The sequence below is a fragment of the Notamacropus eugenii genome, chromosome 3, assembly GCF_028372415.1.
Source record: "Notamacropus eugenii isolate mMacEug1 chromosome 3, mMacEug1.pri_v2, whole genome shotgun sequence".
In the NCBI taxonomy this organism is placed as follows: domain Eukaryota; kingdom Metazoa; phylum Chordata; class Mammalia; order Diprotodontia; family Macropodidae; genus Notamacropus; species Notamacropus eugenii.
The window spans coordinates 370,871,859-370,896,615 of record NC_092874.1 but is presented as its reverse complement, the minus strand read 5'-3'; the positions used below and the strand labels follow the sequence as shown (position 1 = coordinate 370,896,615).

Sequence of the window (24,757 nt, the reverse complement as noted above, 5' to 3'; positions counted from 1 at the left end):
CATCATTTAAATAAAACTGTTCTCTCTCAAGTTACTTATTTCTTTAATTACTTATTTCCTCTTAATTACTAATCTTTTAATGCCTTTTTCAATCCTTACTTTCTTAACCTCTCTGCAGTTTTTGACACTGTAAATCATCCTCTTCTCCTTGATACTTTCTTCTTTCTAGGTTGTTGTGACTAATCTCTCCTGGTTTTCCTATCAAACTGGTCATGTCTCAGTGTCTTTTGTTGGATCCTTGTCCAGGCCATGCTTGTTGATGGTGGGTGTCCCTAAGGGCTCTGTCCTTGGCTCTCTTCTCTTTTCCCTTTATATTCCTTAAATTTGTGATCTCATCAACTCCTGTAAATTCATTTATCATCTCTATATGGATGATTCTCAATTCTACCTCTCCAGTCTCACATCTTTAACTGTCTATATGACATCTTAAATTGAATGTCCTTCAAGTCACTCCCCACCCCATCCCATTCACGTGGCTCCCCACTTCCAGAAACAAATATAAAATCCTCTGTTTAGCATTTTTAAAAGTCCTTTGTAACCTATCCCTCTCCTCCAGTCTTCTTATACATTATCCATCTCTACATACTCTAATTCAGTAATACGGGCTCCTTGCTATTCCTTACACAAGATACTCTATCTCCCTTCTCCTTGCATTTTCAAAAGATGTCCCCCATGTTTGGAATTCTTACCTACACATCTACTCATGGCTTCTTTATCTTTCATCAAACCCTACCTACTTTTGGATCTTATCTTCTATATAAGAAGCCTTTCCATTTCCTTCCTAATCAGTGCCTTCCCCCTGAGACTATCCCCAACTTATCCTGCACACATCTCGTATTTATGTAATCGTTGTTACTTCCTACATTAGACTTGAAGGCAAAGACTATCTTTTGGTACGTAATAAGTGCTTAATAAATGCTTGATGACTTTTCAGATCTTCATGGCTCTCATTTCTTTTTCCAACTCTTTCTTCTAGCATTATTTAATTTATAATATCTTTGGATTTTTTCTTCCCCCCAAACTTGCATTGTTTCTTCTAGGAATTCTAATTGATCCTGTACTTTTTCTTTGAAGCTTTGTTATAGGTATTTCAGAGCTATTATTATCCTTCTTCATCAAACAGCTTTTTTTTTTTAAGTTTTTTTAGTCTTTTAGTCTTATTTCCTCAATTAAGACTTTGAGTTAGGGTTAGGCTCTGCACACTTCTGGCAGGACTGTTTTGTCCTGATCTCTCTGATCTATTGTTCTCCTTAGATCATAGAGACATGGTCCTTCCCTTGTGTCTTACTCTGAAATCCCTTCTCTTGGATAGAGGGGCAGCATTGTGACTTTGCACCAAGGAGTTTTTCTGTAGCAGACAGCCCACGTCCCTACACGGCTAGGTGATGTGGTTGAAGAAAAGAGACACGGGAAAAGATAGACCAATTCCGTTTATTGATCTGAGGGTCAAGGTATATATAGACAGAAACTGCAAGTCTACATGACATTCTGCTCATCTCCAGTCCCAGTGATTTGTCCAGTCTTATTGTCTTTAAAGACTGTTAGCCTAGAGGACATCTATTTTACATATCCCTTGTTTTCTGTAATTCTCACGTTTGTCTCACGGAGACAGCAACGTCTAGGGGGCGTGGAGAGCCATTCCAGATGATAATGAGCACAGTCTCAAAGAACAGTTTCTCCGAAGGTCTTTCCTGATCTTGTCAACAGCACTCATCATTGGCCTCAACATTGTTCTTCAGTGTAATACTTTCTTCTCTATTTTCTCTGGGTTCTTCTCCTGTCTGAAAACTTAGTCTCTTTCATCAAGGTTACTTGTTAACTGTGGGTGTCCCCCAAAGTTTGTTCCAGGCCTTCCTATCCTTGTAAACTATCATGCTTAGTGACCTCACCAACTCCCATAAGTTCCATTATTATCTCTGTGAAGATGACTCCCAGGTCTACTTGACCAGCCCCAATCTCTCTCTAGATCTCCAGTTCTCATATCTGTAACTGGACATCTTAAACTCAAAACTTTTTATATGTACCCTCAAAACTTCCCGAAGTACCTTATTAGTGTTGAGGGCACCACTATCTGTTCACTCAGGCTGACAATCTGGGTTCATCCTCAACTCTGTACTTTCTTCTCTCCCCTACCCCCATATCCATTCAGCTGTCAAGTCAGGTTGTTTCCCTACCTACGTAAGTTCCCTTCTGATACTGCCACTACTCATATGTAAGCCCTCATTACCTTATTATCCACAGGATGATCTCCCTGCCTCAAATCTCTTCCCACTCCAGTCCATCTCCTCAGCTGACAAATTAATTTTTCTAAAGTACAGGCCTGGCTTCTAAAGTACAGTGTCAGCTCCAGGATCAAATATGATTCCATTTGACATTCAAAGCCCTTTACAATCTGGCCTCTTCCTCTTTTTCCAGTCTTCTTAAACTTTATCCCCACATACTGTAATGCAGTGACACTGTCTGACCTTCCAATTCCTCCAACAAGATTTTGTTTCCCAACTCTATCTATTTTCACTGGCTGCTTCTCCTGCTTGGAGTGCTCTCCCTTCTTACTTCCTGGCTTTCTTGGCTTCCTTTAAATCCCACTATGTATAGTGGTTTGCAATCTATCCCTCCAGATTATGAACTCCTTAAGGGCAGACAGGCATTTAATGTCTGTGGACTAAGTTTAATGTATTTCTATCTTTGTGTGCGTGTGTAATCGTGTTCAGTGTTCCTTTTTAGTTGATTCAAATGTAAAGTTCATGGAATGCTCTTTCCCTTCCACTGTCCTCTACTTTTTTTTTTTTATGGAGGGGGAAGGCAAGGCAATTGAGGTTAAATGACTTGCCCAAGGTCACACAGCTAGTAAGTGTGTTAAGTGCCTAAGGCTGGATTTGAACTCAGGTTCTTCTGACTCCAGAGTTGGTGCTCTACTTAACTGCAAAACCTAGCTGCCCCCTCCACTTTTCATCTATGCACATTTATTATGCAAGTGATTTTCCTCCCACTTCTGTCTGTCTTCTACGACCATTAAACTAGAACTAAGCTACCCACATACAATCATTTTAACTCTTCTCCAGGGCCCGAGAAGACCCTTGTTTCTTATCCCACTATTAACAACTTGTATACACAAGTCATCCCTACACATTCTGTTCTCAATCACATAACGGTACCTTTCCATGTTACTTTTGGTGCCTGCAATTCCACTTCCAAATGTTTGTTCAGTTCTGGTTTTTTCATCAAGAATACTTGGAAATTCTTTTCCCACTACAGGTTCATTTCCTGCCCTGTAGGACTATATTCATGTTTCTCCATTACAAATGATACTAGCTCTTTCTTTAAAATAGATAATTTTGATCACACTGAAAATTTTTTACTTTCATGCTTTTTTAAAAACCATGTCGTGAGTTGTATTGTCTTTTTTCCTCCTGCATTTATTGCTCTATTATGATTAGGGATAAGGAATAGGCTTGTGATTTCACTGGTATAAGGAAAACCCCTCTAACCAGTATAAAGTGACACATTTTCTGCAATTTACAGCCAGAGAGTTACTCAGAGCACTGAGAGGTTAAGGAAGTTGTCCAGGAACATACAGCCCATATGGCTGAGGCAGGACTCAAACAAGGCTTTTTCCTGGTTCTAAGGCTAGCTATCTACTCTTCCACATTGCCTCTCATGGTTATTTACTAATAAGAACTTTATTTAGAATTTTCCTAGTGTTGAAGCAACCTTGCATTTCTGGAACAATTCCAACTTGTTCACATTACCTTTGGTCCACAGATGACAAAATAATCCAGAGTTGTATCGCTACCATTCTTTAATCTTACAACCTCCCAAGCATTGGGAATTTAAGAATAAAATGAAAAACAACCTTTGCCCTCCAGAAACTTACAGTCTACTGGGGGAGAGGGAGATTCATATATAATACATATATAGGAGATAATCTGAGGATGAAGAAGTCATTAATGACTGGGACAGAGGGCAGGAGTAGGAGATTAACATGATTTGAGATCAGTAATTATATTAGGTCTTAGTAAATTTCAAGTATGGAATGTAAAGGTGTGGTGGTGGGACACAGAATTCTGGAACATAGTATGTGTGCTCAAAGAAAGATAAAATGAGCCTGGAAAAAAAGTAAGCTGGGACCTGATTCTGAAAAGCTTTCAAAGCTAAGCAGAATTAGTATTTTATCCTACAAACAACAGAAAGCCAGAGAGGTGGCTTCGTGGAACCTTTAAATCAGAACCAACTAGGTTCAAGTCCCAATTTTGACTTATATTGACAAGTACTGTCTCAGTGCCCTAGGCAACTTTCAAGTCTATTACATAGTAGATAATTCACTTGGAAAAAAAATCACAAGTTCAAGAAAAACTTTTTTTGAGGTTTCACAGGAACTGAATTAATTAAAAAGTATTGGAAGATCAATCCATGGGCAATGAGGTGAGGGGGAACTATGAGAAATGAGATCAATTAGAGAAGTAGGTCTAACTGGTAACTTGGACTGAATAAGAATGAATTTATCAGGATATATATGCTCATCAATAGTTTTTTTTTTTTTTTTTGCAATTCAGTTTTTCCTCTGGGACTCCTTGGAGAGGAAAAAGGAATTTAGAGACACATCCAAGCAAGAACCAAACATTTGAGGAAAACAAGACAATTAGCTGATGGGCCAGAAAGTGTTGCAGGTTAAAGGTGGTAAGGGGTGTCTCAGGCATAAAAGGTTTCAGGGAGTAAAACCCATCATTAAGGCACACTGTATTTAATAGAAATTAGATCCAGATGTCAGTTTAAGCCAAGGGGAAAAAAGAAAAACCAAGCTTTATAATACAGGTGAGAGTCACCTTGGCAATTGAAATAATATATTTGCTTTAGTCCAACCAAAAAGGACAGGATCAAGTCAGGGGTGAGATCTTCAGAAGAATGCAGACCATAAAAGGGTCAAGTCCATAGATTCTCATATCAAGTGAGATAGTATTTATAAAAAAACACTTAGCACAGTGCTTCTCACATATTCGGTACTATATTAATGCTTATTCCCTTTTCTTTCTTTTCGGGAGGCCAGATATTTAACTTCTAAATGAGGCCAAGAAACATCAGTCTTGCCAATGAAAAACTACCTCAATTCTAAAGTCATAGAGATTGGTCCCAGACACAACTGGGCCAGATTGGTTCTGGGGAAAAGAACTAGACAGTAATGGTAAGTACTGAATAAATATTTGCTGACTAAAGGAGAATGAATTAGTGACTAGGAGGAACTAAGAAGAGCTGAGCTTAAGTTTCCACTAAATAATGAAAAACATTAGCTAACATTTATATTGCATTTGAGAGTTTGCAAACAACTTTACTTGTTAACTCACTGAATTCCAGGACTTTACTTTTTGTAACACTGCAATTTTATGTTTGTGCCAGTGAACTGAATATTATTTCGAAAAATGTTATAATGGGATTTATCTTGCAGTACCCAAGGTTTCCTGAGTAAGATGTGATACTCAAAATTATTGGATAAAGTGAAGTGAAATGTTATACTCCACTACCTGCTACCTAAAACGTTGTTGGGGAGCAGTGAAGTATCTGCTTCAGTTCAGTTCTGTCAATGTCCTTAAAGCAAGCAACATGACTCTTCTGGGTCTGTTTCCTTACCTATAAAATGAGGAGGCTAATCTATAAAATCTCAATTCTAACAGTCCAAGATTTAACAGTCTACTTATATAACATTAATGTCATTCCTTCTCATGACATGCTTATCGGTAATAGAAAGTCATTCATAACTTTATTAACACAAACTGTGTGCTGCTTATAAGAATTTGGCTAATCTATGGTTAATTTAAAAAATTATTCCTTTTTAAAATATCATCATCTATGAAGTAATCTTATCAAAATGAAGCTGACGATGCTATTGTTTTAGATATTTACAAAGCATAAAGATAGAGAAGAGTATTTATGCAACAGACAAATTATTTTTATCAGATTCACTTCCTTTATTGCAGTAATCTTTACACAAAGTTGAAACTGCAATATTCAGTGTTAAAACATTAGAAAAGCATTCATGTGACAGTTATGGGTTTATCAAAATATTACCATTTCAAACTTAGCTGATAATTATCCATCAAAACACAATTATTTAAGTTATTTCCTCATTTTCTTTAAATATGTAATGTCATAAAAGAATTTATGTAAAAGGAAATTTAAAATACAAATATGAAATGTAATGTAACAAATAAATAATTGATTTTGTCAGCTACTGTTATTTGTCAACTTAAAAGCTATTTAAGCTAAACCCCTATAAATTTTTGTCTACAGAAATAATGAACTGCCAAATGCCAATACACAACTGCTTATTTCAAGTCACCACCAATGATTAGAACTAAAAAAATTTGGCATCAAAACAATCAAAATTCAGTATAAACAAAATAGAATAACTTCATCACTAGCATAAAATGATCTGTTTCTAACAATAAACTGCTGAAATTTATTGGAGAGCTACGATAACTCTGAACCTTTTGACCTGGTATCTAGTGTTAAAGAATCCATAAGTGAAAAGCATCTTACATTATTTCATAGACTAAAATTCCCTTCCCCAACCCAAGTATGCATATTTAAATATACTTTTTACACATGTATGAATACACACACTTCATTTGGTTCCTGTGGTACAGATTGTAAGTGATGGTTTCCTGAATGGGCAAAACTTTTAAAGTAAGTGTACCTGTGCACATTTCAAGGTAGCAGCACTAAGTCCATGCCCTACTGTCCATCTGTGTAAAGGAAAAAAAGTTCAAACATGGTAACAATTCCATGCCTATTCGAGTAATTTTACATTCCTACTCTTCTCCCCAACAATTACTGCAAATCCTGTAAAAAATGCAATAAAGTTGTGAGCTAGGAAAACAAATTTGGAAAATAAAATATTACAAATATACTAATATTTTACATTTAAAAATTACCAGGTCCATTCTGAAACTAATTTCCTTTGTATTCATGCAGCAAAAGTAAAAAAACTGCAATTCTGGAAGAAGAAAAAATTCAACGATCTGGAGAACTAGCAACAAAATATTTTTAAAACTATTTTTAAACTTATAAATAACTGGACTGAATAGCAATGTGGATGAATTACTGAACATTTCACTATTACAAATTAGTCATTTGTAGTTACAACGTATCTTACAAACGACTAAAACTTTGTTCATTAAAACCATATGATAATTTACTTTGATCTTATGTTTAACAAAATTGTTAGCTAATGAATTTTGATCACTGAACACTGCTGAACAACCAGCAATATGGCCTAGTAACATGTAGTTTGTTGTATATGTGTATATAAAATATATAATGCATACATATAAAATATATATACCATATATATGATATACGTGTGTGTGTGTGTGTGTGTGTGTGTGTGTGTGTGTGTGTGTATGTGTGTTTAAAACTCTTGAAATGTTTTTAGGCAATTTTTTCTTGAATATAAAAGAATGAAAAAAATTCACATTAATAATTTGTATAGAAAGCTTTCAGTGATAATACTTATGCATTATCACTATTATATACTGGCAGACTATGATGTCAAAACAAATGTTCAAAAAGCACAACCTGGCAGCTTTTAATATGGACTTTACATATTAAGGATGGACTAAATTTAAATGTTGAAACCTGAGTATATTAAGACTAAGTGTATTTGATGAATGAATTAGCCTAAAAACATTTCACTAAGTAACCAGTGGTCCATTTAACCATTTTGATGATAAACTAAAGAAATTGTATGACTTTAGAAGGATGGTAGAATGCCACATAGTGTTTACTGAAATACTCTGTAAGATGGCATCACTTAACCCAAATTTCCTACAGGAAACCTAAGTTCTTACTGCAAAATCACTTGGATTTGAAGGACAAACATGGACAGGTCGGTCCCCTCTAATAATTTAAAATTATGTGTATTTTAGGCTGTAGAATGGAATACGTCATATAAAACTTGAGAATAAATCTTTTGACACTTCTTAAGTTAACTGGAAATTATGACAATAATATAAAGCTTCATAAAAGCTAGAACAATTCTTTTCTTAAGGTTTATATTTTATACATGCATACTTAAATGAATCAAACTTTTGGACATTCTGATTCCTGTGTTTCATCTCAAATGACAAAAGACCTGCCCTAATTCTTACCCCATTAACATCTAACAGAGACCACAAAAAATAAGTACAGTAATAGAAAACATACAGTACTAAAAAAACTAATTAATTGCTCAATGGAAGACAGAAAAGCAGCATTCATTTTAAGGTGGAAGAGACTAGAAACCAACTTACATTTGAGCTACAGTCTTAGTTGAAGGCAAAGTTTGATATTCTATATAAATTTATAAAAGAGGGTATATATGGATGAAATTTGGTTAATCTCAGAAGGCACCTCAAGGCTAAAAGGCTTTTATAAATCTATATTTCTTTCACCAACTGAAAATAAAAACACACTTTTATTGCTATTCAAGTAGCAAAGAAAAATCTTATGTCCAACAATAAGAAATAAAACTGAAGTCTCCACAATCATGCAAATGGAGCGACTTCCCCGTGTGCTTTCAAATCAGCGAAATGATGGAAGAAAAGTCACTGCTTTGCCATTGCACTGCAGTCTCACAGAAGGTTTCAAGTCACTTTCCTAGGGACTGCAGTGCCATTTCCCTAGGGCTGTCCATGCTGTACTTTTTAGGAATAGAAGGTAAGGACACTCTGATGATTCCCCCGGACAAGAAGGACTGGTGGCAAGTCTCTAGATAAAACTTCTAACCAGGCCATGTAGAGGGCACTAGATACACCACCTTTTCGTGCAACTGGGAGACTCCTAAGAGTAAGAAAAATAACAGTACATAATTTAAAAAATTTTTAATGTTAGCAAGACAAGAAAATATTTAATCAAAATTACAGAGAAATTCAAGAAAAACTTACCAACTACTTCATTCTACTGCATCAACAATAACCTTACCGTCCTGATTGTTTTCAAATTGGCCAATGGAAGATGGTAACAATTTTTTCCCATAATGATGCACAAAGCTGAACACATTTTACACTGATGTGTAAATACATCACTATTAAGCTTCCTCTCTCAGAAAGGAATCATTAAAAAAAATATTTCTATTTCAAACAAGAAATATACATAGCTTACTCATCTACTTAAAACTAAGGCAAGAAAGGGACAGCATGTGTGACAGTTCAGAGAAAATCTTCATTTCCATCTTCACAGCTGGATTTTCAGGTCTTTTTTCAGTTCCAGAACTCTCTATCTCCTACCCAGAAAGTCTTTTACTGACTAGTAAAACAAGCTGATTAAACAAACTATTTGAACAAGTTAAACTTAAAGATATAACTTTTTAATTAAAATAATCATTCTGTGGTATTCAGTAAAAGAAAATCTCTGCTTCAATTCACTAATGCTGTTTTGCTTTTTTCTATTTAATTTTTCCTTTGTCTGTCTAAATAACAAAAGCTCCAAATGAAATAGAAAAAAGTAGAAATGCAAGTGAAATGAAAACAGAGTGACCCCTGTCCATATCAAATGAAAACAAGTGATACATCAACAGATCTGAGTTAGGCCTCTTAATATCAGGAGAGAGGAAAAAAGCAACTAAATAAAGGGTTTGTTGGATACATATTCATAGGTCTTGTTTAGTTGTTTCAGTTGTGTCTAACTCTTCATGATCCTATCTATGGTTTTCTTGGCAAAGATAATGGATTGGCTTGCCATTTCCTTCTCTACCTCATTTTACAGATAAGGAAACTAAGGCAAACAGAGAGAAGTGACTTGCCCAGAGTCACAAAGGAAGAGGAGTTTTCCTCACTCTAGACCTGGCACTATGTCCACAGTGCCACCTAACTGCTCCCAATTATAGGTCTAGAAACCAGCAAAACTTGAAGACATCAGAGATAAGGGATATTTTACTTTCTTTTTCATACACTGAAGACTGTTTCTAATAAGCAATGCAACATCCAAAAGATTCCCCTAAGTAGGAAAAATATAGCAAGGAATTTGGCTAAATGGCACTGGATTTATAGGTGCTTATATTTAATGTGAGAGAAGGAAAGCTAAACTGATTAAACATCATATTTGATGTAAAATAGTCTTTGTAATTAAATTTAAGCAGTAGATATTTACTTTTCACTATGATAAAAGTACATATGTTTAAAAGGCAGTCTTTTAAGTCACTTAACTTAAAATGTATATTACAACACAATACCAAAAAATCTAACCTGGAAAACATGAAAATGTTATCTATCTACCTAGGTTTCCCTACCCATCCATCTAAAGTAGATAATAGTTTACCAGAAAAAGTGTATCAAACAAATCAAACAATCAAATATGCATATTTTACTTACATGACAATTATATTAGCTGTACTTGAGTGCTCCTTTAATAACTCGTTTAATCTAATCTGGCGGTATGTCTAAAAGGCAAAGGAGAAGAGTTAGGCCCAATTTAGGAAATTAGCATCTATCATGATTAAGAAAGATAAAAATATAAGAGAGTAAATAAACAAATGAGCCATGATAAATCAAGATTGCGCAAGATAAAAAAAATTTAGCAATCTGCTTGAGAAGACTTATCGTATAGGAAGAAAAAGAATACCTTTGTTTTATAAAGTTCAAGCTCATTATCTGTGATTCTCCAAGGTTCATCTTCTTTCATTTTGTCTGCAATATCTTGTTCTTTATCATCTTCATGAAGCCTGAATGGCTCAATCATTTCTTCAAAAGCCATAATACTTCAAAGGAACAGACAGCATTTAAAATCAGTTATCGTTCTCAATATTTCTACAAGGCAAACAAAATTTCTAAATACATCTTCATAATTCTTCATAAAATCCTGCTCTGATGTTTTATCTTGTGCACACACTGGGCTGAGGTAGCAGTGGAGTTTTCCCTGCCATTCTTCTACTGGACAGGCAATATGGGACAATCCTTCCCCTCTCTGCACACAGTCCACTGTTCTGAGGCCTTAACTCCCAACAGGGGCACAACCTGGACTCTCTGACCCTCTTGTTATTTATAGCTATGCCTGTGATACACCATCCTTTGTGTCACTTCTCCCACTCCCCCACAACTGACTGTCCTTTGCAATGCTGCTTCTCACCCCCAATTAATTTTGCCTCTAGGTAAAAGAATTCTGTGACTTTTCATGGCCTAGAGGAGGCTCAAGCTACGAGTGGAGCTCCAACTCTAGCAGGTCCTATCATTCTGGAAGGGCTTTGGATATAATTGTGCTAAGACGTTTTGCTTTCTAAGGACTAGTGTAACTAAATATACAGTGGCTCATCACTAGACGACTGGTCACTGGGTATTAAGTTTTTAGCCACATCCCACAAAACAACAAAAAATTACAAAATGGCTCTGAATCCTGTGCTATCCTTTTCAGCTTCCCAAGTGATGCTGGCACAGTGGTAGAAAAGGGAAGAGGATGCTAGGAATTATGTAGTGTTTTAACTCTTTATGAATATTAATATATTATTCAAACTCTACATGTGAGACACGTATCCAGAGACCAAAGAATGGCATATCAGTGGAGGAATCAAATCATATCAAATTTTAAATTCTTGCTTTAATTCAAATATGAAGACAAAAGAAAGTTTCATTAGATGGAAAGATGGCTCACACGTTTTCCTTGGAGAGACAAATAAGGAGTTTGCAGAGTTTATTTTATTGTGTATTCAAAGGGAATTAATAATTATTTCATGGGACACTGGTCATCTCTAATAGAATGTAGTATTATTTCTCCCTCATGTCCTTGTTATTTATTCTCAATATACAAATCCATGGACATGCTGCTGCTCTGACTTTGGTTTACACTCTTGTTGCTTCTAGAGCAATGATTCTTAATCATTTTTAAAAAATTAATTTTAGTGTCCTGGTGAAGTCTATGAACTTCCAAAAATGCTTTTAAATAACTGGAGGAAGAATAATATGCTTATTTACTAGAAAAGAACTGAAATGGGAAAATATGGTTAAAATAAATTTGGTAGAATGAGATTACAAAAAAATGTTGGAAAACAGAAATGAATATTAACAGAAATAAAAGTTTATGGTAGGGTGTTTACAAATAATAGCTGGATTGTGAAGAATGTATCTTTGTAACCATGTCAAATAACATTATTATATATTTGAATGGACTAGCTAGAAAGGAAAGCATATATTTAGAGACAATGGAAAAGAGGTACATTCATCAATCAGCCAATCAATGTTCTTTCACATTCGCAGCTTTTTCTTTCAAGTCACTGTCTCTGAAGAACTGGCACAGTGTTTTACTCACAGTAATTTAATAAACGCCGAATATCTGTTGAACTCTTTGTAGTGAAATGACCATCTCAGAAAAATGCAATCATCCCTCCTGTCATTTCCTATTATTTTTATGTGGGGAAAAGCAATTAACTATTTTTTCCTTTATTGGAACATGTTTGAAATGTTTAAAGTGCTTAAACTTTATAAGCATTTTCTGGACTGTTAGATTATTTTGTGATACTATTACCTAATTTCTCTTCACAGAGGCTATCCTTCTAATAGTACAATTAGTATATTATAAATTTTTAAATTATACTAGAAAGAGTATGAATGAAATTTACAGGTGAAATTGTGTAAATGATTATTTGATAGGAAAATGAAAGAATTTTTGACAACGATCTTTGTTCAGGATTTTTGTTTTAGTGGTGGGGGAGGTGGGATAAACTTAATAAGCCAAAATGTGGCATTATAACCACTGTTAGCTCCTTTTTAAGCAAGTGTCTTCTGTGTGGATGGACAGGAACAGCACTTTTATATTTTTACTAAATTCTATGCTTAGTTAAATAGTCTCAGATTATACATTTAGAGCTAGAAGGGACAGTGCTGGCAAGGCAGGCCATCCAGTCCAATCCCCTTTTTATAAACTGAAGAAAAAAAGAGAGATTAAGTGACTTCCCCAAGGCCACCCGGATCATGACTAACTTGCTCTATAAGGCACTCATTTTCTGTGATTTATTTTATTTGGCACCTTTCCCCTGCAGCTCAAAGAACATCAGAGCTGGCCAATCCCTGAAGGGGAAGTGCCTTTCCCAGTTAGTCAGAACTCAAAGCTCAATCTTTCCTGACTTTGAAGCCAGTACACTAATGCTGTGCTTCCCTAGGGCGAAGCTGACTTCAAGGTATGGTACACTGGAAAGAGCAGTAGCTCTGGAACCAGGAGACTCAGGGTCAAGTTCTTATTATCCTCACTTATAAAATGACAAAGACGGATAAGTTCGTCTCTGAGGTCACTTTCAGCTATAATCTAAATCTATGATGTTATGAGACTGATAGCATATCAGTTCTTTGAGAACTTCTTTCCTTCTTTCTTATATTTGTATCCCTAATGCCTATCACATAGCAGGGCCACTTGCTGACTGAAAAATTAAAAAAAGTTCCTTGAGGGCAAGAAATATCTGGTTTCTGAATTTCAATAGTCAACAAACATTTATTAAGCACCTACTATGTGCCAGGCACTGTACTAAGTGCTGTTTATACTGCCATGCCTTGCAGAAGCAGATGTTAAATTAAACATTTACTTTGTTGTGTCTTGTATTACAGGACTCAAACATCTGCAAAAAGATAGTGATGAAATATTTGCAGTTTAAACACCAACATCTCTTGCAGAGGATGAGGAAATCAAGGAATTCTACAACAAATCTGACAAGATTGTCTCAATCAAGTGAAGACATACTTTAAACTTAGTAATTTCATGCAAAGGTGGGCATAGAAAAAAATAACAAAATATATGGCTCAGGTGTAAGAAACAAAAGATGCCAAGGATGCACAAGAGACTCGTGCTCATAGAAATAGGAATATTTTCTTTACGAAGAGGGTCTCGTAGGCAATGGACACAACAACAATCAAGTAACATCACAGAAAATGAGTGACTGGTTACTCAGGTGGGAATGATTTCCGAATAAGTTGTGTATACTAACTGTATAGATTTGGCTACTGATTTGTTACAGAAAATCATAAAAAAAGAACAAAAGTAGAAAAATAAACATGAGAAGACAAGGTGATCATTTGAGTGGCTATCAACACCAACTATCACTATTCTCTAAGGAAGTAATCAATGTAAATCAACAGCCACAATGAGGAGGCCAAAAAAAGCCTAGGAATCACAGCAGCCAAAAAGAAAAAACCAAACCAAAACAAACCATTTAATGTTGCTAAGTGGAGAGGTAAGGCAGTCTTAGAATACTAATCTATGAAGATTTAAAGGTACAGATATGGTATCAGAGAAAGATAGTCACTACACCTTCCCTTTCTTGACAAGAGTCATGCAATTTTAGAATAAACTTCTATTTCAATGTTAAGTGAGCTAATGCCTATCCCTCTTCAATTTGTATACAAGGCTGAACAAAAGGAGGCCATACTATCTTGCATTCTCAGGCCAACATGAGACTAGCAATTAGATATTCTCTGCATTCCTTGGCTCCCCTGAAATACAGCAAGTTGTTCCCAAGGCCACCAGTGTAATTATGTGTTTTCTACATACCACAAATATCTATAGGAGATCATTTAAACTTCTCTGTTTGTCTACTTCTCCTTGCAATGATTTGTGACAATATATGAAATAAAGCCTTTTACTCTAAACTGCAATAAAATGGGTTACCTTGCCACAACACAAGTTATCAAAAAAACAAAGGAGAGGCACATGGTAGATGTGAATACACTATGTGGCATATAAGCAATATATGACTAGCTAAGAGAGCAAGGGGTAAAAGGACAACTCATTTACTCCACTGGCATCTATACAATGTCAAAAAAATCTCAAGGAAAGCTTGCTTCCTTCTTTATTGTATTTGTATCCCCAGACAAAAAGATTTAGGGGAATGCCATGGTCTAGGGTAGCACGGGAAGGGGCAGCTAGGTGGCACAATGGATAAAGCAGATTCAAGTCAAATCCAGCCTCAGACATTTAATAGTTGTGTGACCCTGGGCAAGTCACTTAACCCCATTTCCCACCCCAACCCCAAGGAGTACAAGATAAGAAAAGTGAGCATCCACAATGACACACACACACACAGAGACACACACACACACAGACACACACACACACACAGACAGACAGACAGACACACACACACACACACACCCCACTCTATACAAAGCATACTTCCCTAAATGATTTTAAATATTTGATAATCAAGAAGATACACTTCATTACTTTATGAAGTCAGATAACTTATTACAGAAATAAGTCTTGTACAGTTTCACAAAAAAAAAAAACATGAACAAATATTTCAATTTTATAACACCTCTATGAAAATAAAAAAGAGCCCATATTTTCAAAGAGGGGTAGAAAAGGAAGAAGGTAATTCTGAATAAAATTTGATTTTATGGAAGGATTCTGAGTGCCTTTAAGCAAATATTTGTATGTTCTTGAATTGAATTAAATTTTTATGAACCTTAACATATTTTTTTGGAGGGGGAAGGCAAGGCAGTAGGGGTTAGGTGACTTGCCCAAGGTCACAGAGCTAGTAAGTATCAAGCGTCTGAGGTCATATTTGAACTCAGGTCCTCCGGACTCTAGGGCCAGGGCTCTGTTCACTGCACCACCTAGCTGCCCCAAATCATAACATATTTTAAAGCAATCTTCTTGTGATATAAGGGAAAGGACAGGGAAGATTCATAGCATCATCTTTCACAAGAAGCCAAATTACTTTTCTGTATATGTTGTCAACAGACAAGACATATGATCAAAAATAGTAGAAGAGAACTCAGAGAGCATTTTAACCAAATCTTTACAAGACGAGGAAACTGAAGCCCCAGGGAAGGTGGTTAAGTGACAGGACTATTAAACCCAGTTTGTCTGACTCTAAATCCAGTACTTCTCCCATTTTTTGAACAAGATTTAAGTTCTCAATGGAGTATTCTCCCCAGGAACTCTTCTAACACATTTATGACCCACTCAATTCAAGAAGACATTTATGTAACTTACTTTTCTTTCTTAGGCTTTGTGTTAATGTCTCCCAGGACCATGATGTCTGAGAAGTCTATCCGGAATTTGCTAAGTAAAGTTGCCATCCTAAAACAGAGACACAAAGTTGTAAACTTAAAGATTTAAGAAGTGTTTCAATTCTCACATTAAGGCTGTTGATCTGAAAAACAAGTTCGGGGTCTTTCTAAATTTATAATAGAAGAAACTTATAGCACATGCTTCAGTTCTCTGAGGGTAGGGCATTTTATTTCTACTGCTCTCCCAACCTCCTGAAAATTACTGTGTCCTTGGGTTAAGGCTGTTTTGTTTTTTAAATAACTTTTAAAAATTATAGACTTGACCTCAACAAACATGAACATTTCCTCACAAAGAGAAAAGGAAAAGAGGTTGCATGTGAAACTGTGCTTCTCTTACATAGTTCGTTTTTATTTAAAGGTATATATTCCATTTATCGTGGTAATACCTACATTACCCTTCTTGTCTGTATCCCCTTCTGAACTTCTGTTCTCTTCTATATATTTTTAAAAGATTTCACTGACAATATTTCCTTTTATTGTTTCTGAATCTCCCTCAAACTGCCCCAAGATCCTCTTCACACCAAAGAAAATAGTTTCTTTCATAATAAGTACAGTCAAGCAAAAGTCTCTTGAGATTTTAAATTGTTTCATTCTGTGTATTTGTATTCCCATAGCCTAGCACATAGTAGGAACTTAATAAATGCTTGACTATCGGAACATAGGTCACATCCTGTGGATATAGTTCACCACTTCTCTCCCCAGGGGTGGTAAGAATGTCTCATCATGAGGCTTTCTGCAGCTGTGACTTCTCAATGAGCTGATTGGAGTTCTGATTTCAAAGCTGTTCTTTTTTTTTAAACATTATAGTTATTGGACAAGTTACTCACTGAGCATCAGTTCACACAAGTCTTTCCATGTTTCTTGTAATATATCTCCCTTTTGTCATTTCTTACAGCACAGTAATATCGTATACCATACTTTGTTCAGCCAAACCCAACTTATTTCTAGTTCTGTGTCAGAACAAAATGGTATAAATGTTTTTGTACAAGTAGATCTTTCTTTCATTTATTTTAGATATATATCAGGTTAACTGTATCACTGGGTTAAAAGGTGCAGTTTAGTGACTTCTTGGCCATACTTCCAAATTGCTTCCCAGAAAAGTTGGTCCAAATTTACAGTTCCCACCTATAAAGTAGGAGTTAATATGTGTGTATTCTCAAAGTCCCTCCAAGAACTGTCTTTTTTTTTTTTTGCTTTCTTTTCCAATCTAATGGGAATAAGGAGGAACCATAGTTATTTTAATAATAATCGTAATTATTTTAATTTTTATTTCTCATAAATTGAAGTATTTTTATTTACATTTTTCTTGTGACCTTTTATCTACTGGAGAATGGTTCTTGCTTATGTTTGTATATATTGTCTATATCTTACATATTAGACTTTTATCCAAAAAATTTGCTACAAAGGTTCGGTTCACTGTTTCCCTTTTAATTCTAACTGTATTGCTTTTGTTTTTAATGAGAACTTTTAAGCTATCAAAACTATTTATCTTTTATGATACATCCTCTCTATCCTGTATTTGGTCAAGAACTCATCATGTTTTTCATATTTGAAATTCCTTACACTTTTAATCTGTCCATTAAGTTTTATTTCTCTCAGACTGCTTTCCAATTTTCCTAGCAGTTTTTGTTGAATAGTGACTATTTTTTGCAGTATTTGGCATTCTTACCACAAACTATGTTCAATTACTCTTGGGTTTTTGTGGACTCTAGTAATTAATGACTTCTTGATTTAAGAAGTACCAAATAGTTTTCATGATTACTGCTTAGAAGCATATTTTGAGATCTAGTGCTGTTAAGACTCTTTTTGTTCCCACTTAAAAATATTATTTCTCCTTTACTTTTCTGGTCCTTCTATCCTCCAGATGAATTTTTATCATTTTGTCTAGTGCCATAAAGCAATCTACTGGTGGCATGATAGGTATGATACTGAGTCAGTAAATTAATTCTGGAAGCCTTTTTATTTTTTCATTTTATATAGCCCATCCAATCACTCTTCAATCAATTAAGATTTTCTTTATTTCTGTAGCGTTTTATAACTGTATTCATATGATTAGTCTCTTAGTAAATGGATTCCCAGGTATTTTATACATTCTGTAGTTATACTGAATGGACCAATTTTTAAAAATTGCTTCTTAATGAGTTTTTGTTGGTAATATGTAATTTTGTGGATTAATTTTATACCATGTTACTTTGATGAAAGTACTAATTGCTTCAATTAATGTTTTAGTGGAATCTACAGTTCTCTAAGACTAAGTAACCAATATATCTGCAAATGTGATAATTTTCCTTCAATTTGGTCTTCTTGTCTTATTGAGATTGGATTATATCAATATCAAAAAAAGTGTCCCCAATCTTTACCACTGAGCTCACTGGAAAGGGCTCTAATGTTTGAACTATTACAAATGATGCTAGCTCTCAGTTATAGAACGTATATACCATATTTATTCTTTATTCCCAAAAGTTTCAATGTTTTTTAACATAGTGGACACTGCATATAATCAATTGACAGAATCATATGGTCATTTGTGTGAAGGTGCCCTATATAACTGAGAATTATGTACTTTCCTTTCTAATTTCATTCAGTAAGTGCTGAAGGTCTACCTATTTCTAAATACTCTAAAATTCTACTCTCATATGGAGAAGCACAGAATCAGGCTATGGCATAATATCTGTAGTCCTGGAATTGAGTCTGGAGATACTGGGACTACATAAGACAACATGGCTATTGACAGATAATGATAAAGTAACTGCATAAGTTCTGTTATTTCAACCAGGGTTTAGCTAGTTTTGATAGGTCCTAAATCTTAAAATATAAATAAAATTATACATTTATGTGGGTGTATCTCTCCATATATGTACCAAATATATATTTAGTTGACTAAATTATAGAGATATATATGTGCGCATATATGGGCATACATATATATGTGTGCCCAAATTTTGTTCAAGATAAATTAATTTTTTTCCTCCAGATTTAAAATATTTAAATTACAGTGCTAAATTGAACATCAAAAGTTTAAAATATAATGTTAATTTGAAACGAGAGTTTTTTGAATTTTCTCCGTAGTTTTTATCCTACATATATCTTCAAGGTAAAATCTAACACTGACACACCACTGACTAAGCAAAATTCATTTTCGTTTGGAGTAACTTACGCTCTCCGATCGTGATCTATTCTGTTTATTTTTCCACCAATAAATACTCTGATTTTACAGTCCTTCCACTTTTTCTTAGTAGTCAGAAGATAAGGTATCAATAAGGTCAAACCTGATTAAATAATAAAATACAAAGTCATTAAGTATGTTCAACTCTGTATACAGATTTGCTTTTAACAATTCATTCTGTGCCAATTACTGAAAACATTTTTAGCAAAAAGCATCAATAAACAAATTAGAAGCAACTTTACCTCCGTCATCAAAAAGCCACCAGACATCAATAGTATTTTTGCCTTGTTTTTTCTGAAATTGTGTACTAGCTTCAAGAAGTCTTTGGTCAGCTACATTTAATGGGGCAACAGGGCCTTTAGGTTCTAAAGGATGGAACCAAACATATGTAAGAAAAAAATTTAAACTTCCTTTTGTTTAATCACTTTCCTTACCATTTCCTCACTTTTGTGCAAAAATTTACACTGCTTCCTCTTTTAATGTGTCAACCATAATAAAGTTAGTTTCTTATAGAATTTTAAACATTTTAAAATGAGTTATATAAAACCAAACATTTTTAGTGTTCTGAAAGTACTAACAAAATGTATATATTTTTTTAACTGGCCCAGAAATTCTAAACACAATTCTTGAAAAACTGTTTAATCTTTTAGACTAGTTGGATAACCTGAGGTCTATAACTCACAATCTGGCCTGTCAATGACTTGATACTCACATGAACATTTTTTAAAAGGGGGCTGTAAATTGAAGAACTAAATGCATCTATGAAAAATAATTTACAGTTAAAACTACCCACTGAGAAACATTCTACTCATTGTTTGCCTTGGCATTTGTTATCTTTAAAATTGGGGTGGGAAAGAGGTTTGGATTGGGGATCCCACAACCTGCTATCAGAGCACACAGGCAACTAGTTAGGAAAGAATCCACTTCCAACATGATTGAAAGGTACTATGTACCAGTGGTGAATAACTATGTTCTCCAGGATCTCTGAACCAAAACAAAGAAAAACTGAGCTCTGAGAGTAGGTCATTAACTTTACTCATGAAAATATTACCCAGTTTTATAAAGCAGAAATCCACAAGAGGAAATCTGGTCACCAATACAGAATTACTGTCATTTAAATCATAACATCTACCACGAAATGTTACGGCATGTATGCAGAGTACAAAATTATTCATGATGAAATAACATGGCTACCAAACCATACTCCTCCAAACTCTCACCTCTACCCTCTAATTCAATAATGATTATGTATCTCCCAAGGCTCAGCAGAACTATGAAAAATATGAAAAATATTACAAAAATTAAAGTTTTATTACAAAAAATATTTAAATGGATGTAATTTATGGTCATGAATGAAACTCTTACTTTTTTACTCCTAATTATCTAAAATATGGGCCAAAACAAAAACATTCAGTCACTAAAATCTTAACTTTTATGATCTGAACACTTCCAATAACATGTTATTTTACAATTTTGCTCATGTGATTTCATTTTAGCTGTGTGGAACTGCTGTATGTAGTTGGAATAATCAGTGATCATTTCTCTAATCCACAAATAACTGTATTACAACCTCACCATGGAGATAAAGACTTTAAAAAAAAATTGGCGTTGACAGCATGGAAAAAAATGGATTGAAACAAAATGATGGAAAATGCCTGCCTTTTTTCAACAGTGGTTGTGTTGGAGTCTTGCCATCCTCTTCCTCATCTAGATTTTGTTTAAAAAATACAAAATAGAGGTTAATTTCCTTTGTATTATTAATGAAATAATGAGAATTAACAACATATATCTAAACAAAACATAGCATGAAACTAGTCCGTGAGAAACTAAGTCAAGATTGAAGAACCATTTTTTTGTACTGAGGGATTAAGATTTTAAAAGCAGCTATATCATGGACAGCAACTTTAAGACTACTAAAATAAGAACCTCCTTAAATTTGTCCCTGCAAAAATGCCACAAGTTTCCATTGGGGTTAAAAAAGTCTCCTAACTAAAATCAGCAGAGGAGATAACTTTACACTGTAGAATTAAAGCTACAGCAAAACTGCTGAAGCTAAATACATGTGTAAGTAAATCACATAATTATAAATGTGCTATTGTACATATACTACTATGCTGATGACTAAAAGGCAATCTGGGGGGCAAGGGAATCTCTTTTAATGTCATATAAACCTCCAAATATGATATAAAGAAATAACCGGGAACTTGAAGAGATAGGATATGATTTTTTAAATAGCTCTTTTTCTTTATAAATGAAGTGTAAAATCCTTTCAAGTATAAATAATTTTTTTAGGAATCAAATATTTAAATTTAAATTAACCAAAAATTTAAGTTCCAATTACATATTTTTAAACTTGCATTTCTTTAGTTTATTGCTTTAAATAGAAATGACTTTAAATTAAGCTTGTCATAGGTTGCTGTTTTGGGAAAACTTACATAAGCAAGCAGAAGCAAAACCTTCAACTATATATAAGCAAAATTACATTTTAAATATATCTGACTGAATAATGTTCTAAATTTTTATAAATCAAAATAAAGGTCATTTCATTAACATAATACTTATAGAAGTAGGTACACTACTTTTTTGGAAAATTCTACTTTTTTAAACCACTGACCACATAGATAAAAATATTAGGACTCTCACAGCACAGTTAGTGGCTTGGGTATATACTTTCAAATGAGCAGAGGAAAACATACAAACCCAGCCTTTAAAGATTTATAATCAAGAGGAAGCTTGATGTTTCATGATTACAACTGAGGTACACCTAATAAATATGAAGTTGTTAGATAATAAAAATTGAAAAGTGAATGCCTATTGCTAACGGATTTTGCAGAATGACTAGAAAAGATATTTTATGCACAAGAAAAAGGCCAATAATGAATAGAAATAAGAGGGATATTATTTTGCATCAAAGACAAAAATTTTGGCAAGAGAAAATGTGACTAGAAGTCTACCAGAGAGGACAAAGTAAAGAGTATCTAACATGAAATATAAAGAGAAGAAATAAATTAACCAAGAAGTAAATAGGTTGTGAGCAAAGAACCCAAAAGGAGGATGATAGTCTAAATTAAGAGGGAAATTCAATACTTTTTTTAAAAAATAAAAAAATTAACTTGAGAAAAAAAGCTAACATCAAAATTTCAATGGAATTAATAGAGACTGAAGAAGAAGAGATGAATTTCACAAATGTAGAAATATCAGCCATGTAGTAATGTGGAGAGTAGGTGGTGAAATAACATATTAAGGTTTGGAATTTGGGAAGAAAGTGATTATTAATAGGGATGAAAAGGGAATATATATGATATAGATGGATGATATACAAAGAACTCTCATGTTTAGCTTAGTTAAGCTGGCAGCACGACAGATGGAGATACTAGATTGAGTAGAGGTAGAAGTGTCAGGGTGGAGAGTCAGATTTGGAAGTCATTCATAGCTTTTTCATCCTTGAAAATGAAAACAGAAAGCATAAATTTGTGCAATCAGTTATCTAAAACTTTCTTGTAATGCAAAAAAACTGTAAAAATGCTTACCAGTAAAGTTCTTCCTACTGGCTAGGAAAAGAAAATAGGTATATGTGTAGACACATATACACACTACAGGGTAATACTTGGTAGTAAAATATGTCAGTGGTAAGGGTCAAAGTCCGAGCTGCTTTTTTGGAAAGCAGTAGGGGGGTGCATTACTAATATAGGGAACAGCTGATGGGGAATCTTTAGTCACTAACGGCAGATTTGTACTTTATCTGCAACCTATGGCTTTTTAGGGACACGCCAAGGGCACTGGTAAGATAAGTGACCTGTCTAGGGTTATACAGTCAGTATGTATCACACGAGTCTTAATTCTTATGGCTGGCATTCTATTCACTACACTAATGTTCCTCTCTAGATATACTGCAATATTCATTTTTTAAGATTCTATGAAGACCACTTTAAAAATTTCTCATTCCACAAATAAAAACAATGTAACAACAACTTTTTAATTTGATAAAACTTAAACAGCATGTCACTTAAGAATAATCAATGCCATATATACAGAAATAATCAGATAATGCTAGTGCTTAAAAGGGACAGTAACACCCTAACTACCACATTTTCAGCTTGGAAAACTAAATGTTTAAGAGGTTCAGTGACTTTCCTAAAGGCACAACATAACAGAGCTATAATCTGAATCCAAACACATATGATTCATAAGTTCAGTATTCAACTTTTGAACCTTCTCCAACTTTCTTCCAATTTAATTTAAACTCAAATGTGGCATATTATATTAGCTTTAAGTATCTACAGTTTTGCGGGGTGGTTCCTATATACCTAGGATAATTGTTAAGGGCAATTTAACATCTGGAACTGAAAGTACAAAATGGAAGATTATACCAGACATGGAATATGGTCTAATTTCAATAAACAGCACAATATTGGGCAAAGGTTACTATATTAGATAGTACACTGGTCATATATGACTAATTATTATGAACACATTTTTCTGGAGAAATTTAAAATTAAGTAGAAATGAAGGTAATCTATAATGACTCTTAACAGTGAAGAGTATTTGAGAAATTACCTTTATGCATAACAGGACTTTTCTCATCAGATGGTCGAGAAGTATCAGCATCAGTCTTTCTGCTATATTCTACACTTAGTACAACATCCTTAGAACCTGGAGATTTTTCCTGAGATGACAGTAACTCTTCTGTGAATATATAAAACCACCCCCAATCCCAAAAAATGTTAGATTAATTAGGAATCTTACTTCAGGGGTCAAAACAAGTTTCATTTTTTAGGTCTAATTAAATTATTTTAGTGAACTTAAAGATGTAATTTTGATAAATTTCTTACATTCTAAAAAATGGGTTAGATATCTACTTTGTAGTAATAATAGGATTCCTTGAAAATATAAACCCATGCTAGAAATTTATGATAAAGTTTACACATATGAAAACCTTAAAATGTGTATCTCTGTAGCTTTTCTTTGTGACAAAACACTTGCTAGACTGTACAAAGACGGAAACTGTCTTATTTAAACTGCATCACCACTCAGGTCTCACACAGTACTGCATAAAGTAGGCACTTAATATTTATTTAACTTGATTATAGTATACTGTGTTGATTATCAGTTCAACTGTAAGGTTAAAGCCCAAGAACAAAGCTCCAAATTCATCCTCGTTTATTTCTTGAGTGAAAATACACAGTGATTCAATTCTTATGTTATAACCTAACGATCTTTTGAGTTTATCAAAAGAGACCACGTATTTCAATTCTTTCAAATACTTGTACTACTCAGAATCAGTAGAGAAATAAACTTAACTCTTTTAATATTTAATAATAACACTGTCAATGTTTTTTATAACTGTTATAAATATATAACATTTCAAAGTTAATGCTAAGTCATAAACTGATTAAACCTCAATCAACACAATGTCCTGGGGGACAGTAAGGGATAATTATTATATAATATATACAGTATTTTGTCAAGTCGACATAAAGGAAAAATTCACTTTTCATTGTGTATTTATTGTGTATATTTAAAAAATTATAATAAAGTACAGGCTTTTTTGGATTTAAGATATTGGAATGGG

At 34.1% G+C, this 24,757-nt stretch overlaps 1 protein-coding gene across 1 annotated transcript in view; it reads right to left on the bottom strand.

Moving 5' to 3' along the window:
- Positions 1-5,936: 5,936 nt before the first annotated feature.
- The window catches only part of SLC12A2 (solute carrier family 12 member 2), a 134,862-nt gene continuing 116,041 nt past the window's right edge, over positions 5,937-24,757 (bottom strand). The window contains exons 20-27 of the mRNA XM_072597420.1: positions 23,743-23,871; positions 20,845-20,892; positions 19,428-19,550; positions 19,177-19,288; positions 15,943-16,029; positions 10,591-10,726; positions 10,341-10,408; positions 5,937-8,811 (exon numbers count right to left, since the gene is read on the bottom strand). Of these exons, the coding sequence (XP_072453521.1) occupies positions 8,676-8,811; positions 10,341-10,408; positions 10,591-10,726; positions 15,943-16,029; positions 19,177-19,288; positions 19,428-19,550; positions 20,845-20,892; positions 23,743-23,871 (839 nt within the window). The 3' untranslated portion in view covers positions 5,937-8,675. The remainder of the gene's footprint in view (positions 8,812-10,340; positions 10,409-10,590; positions 10,727-15,942; positions 16,030-19,176; positions 19,289-19,427; positions 19,551-20,844; positions 20,893-23,742; positions 23,872-24,757) is intronic.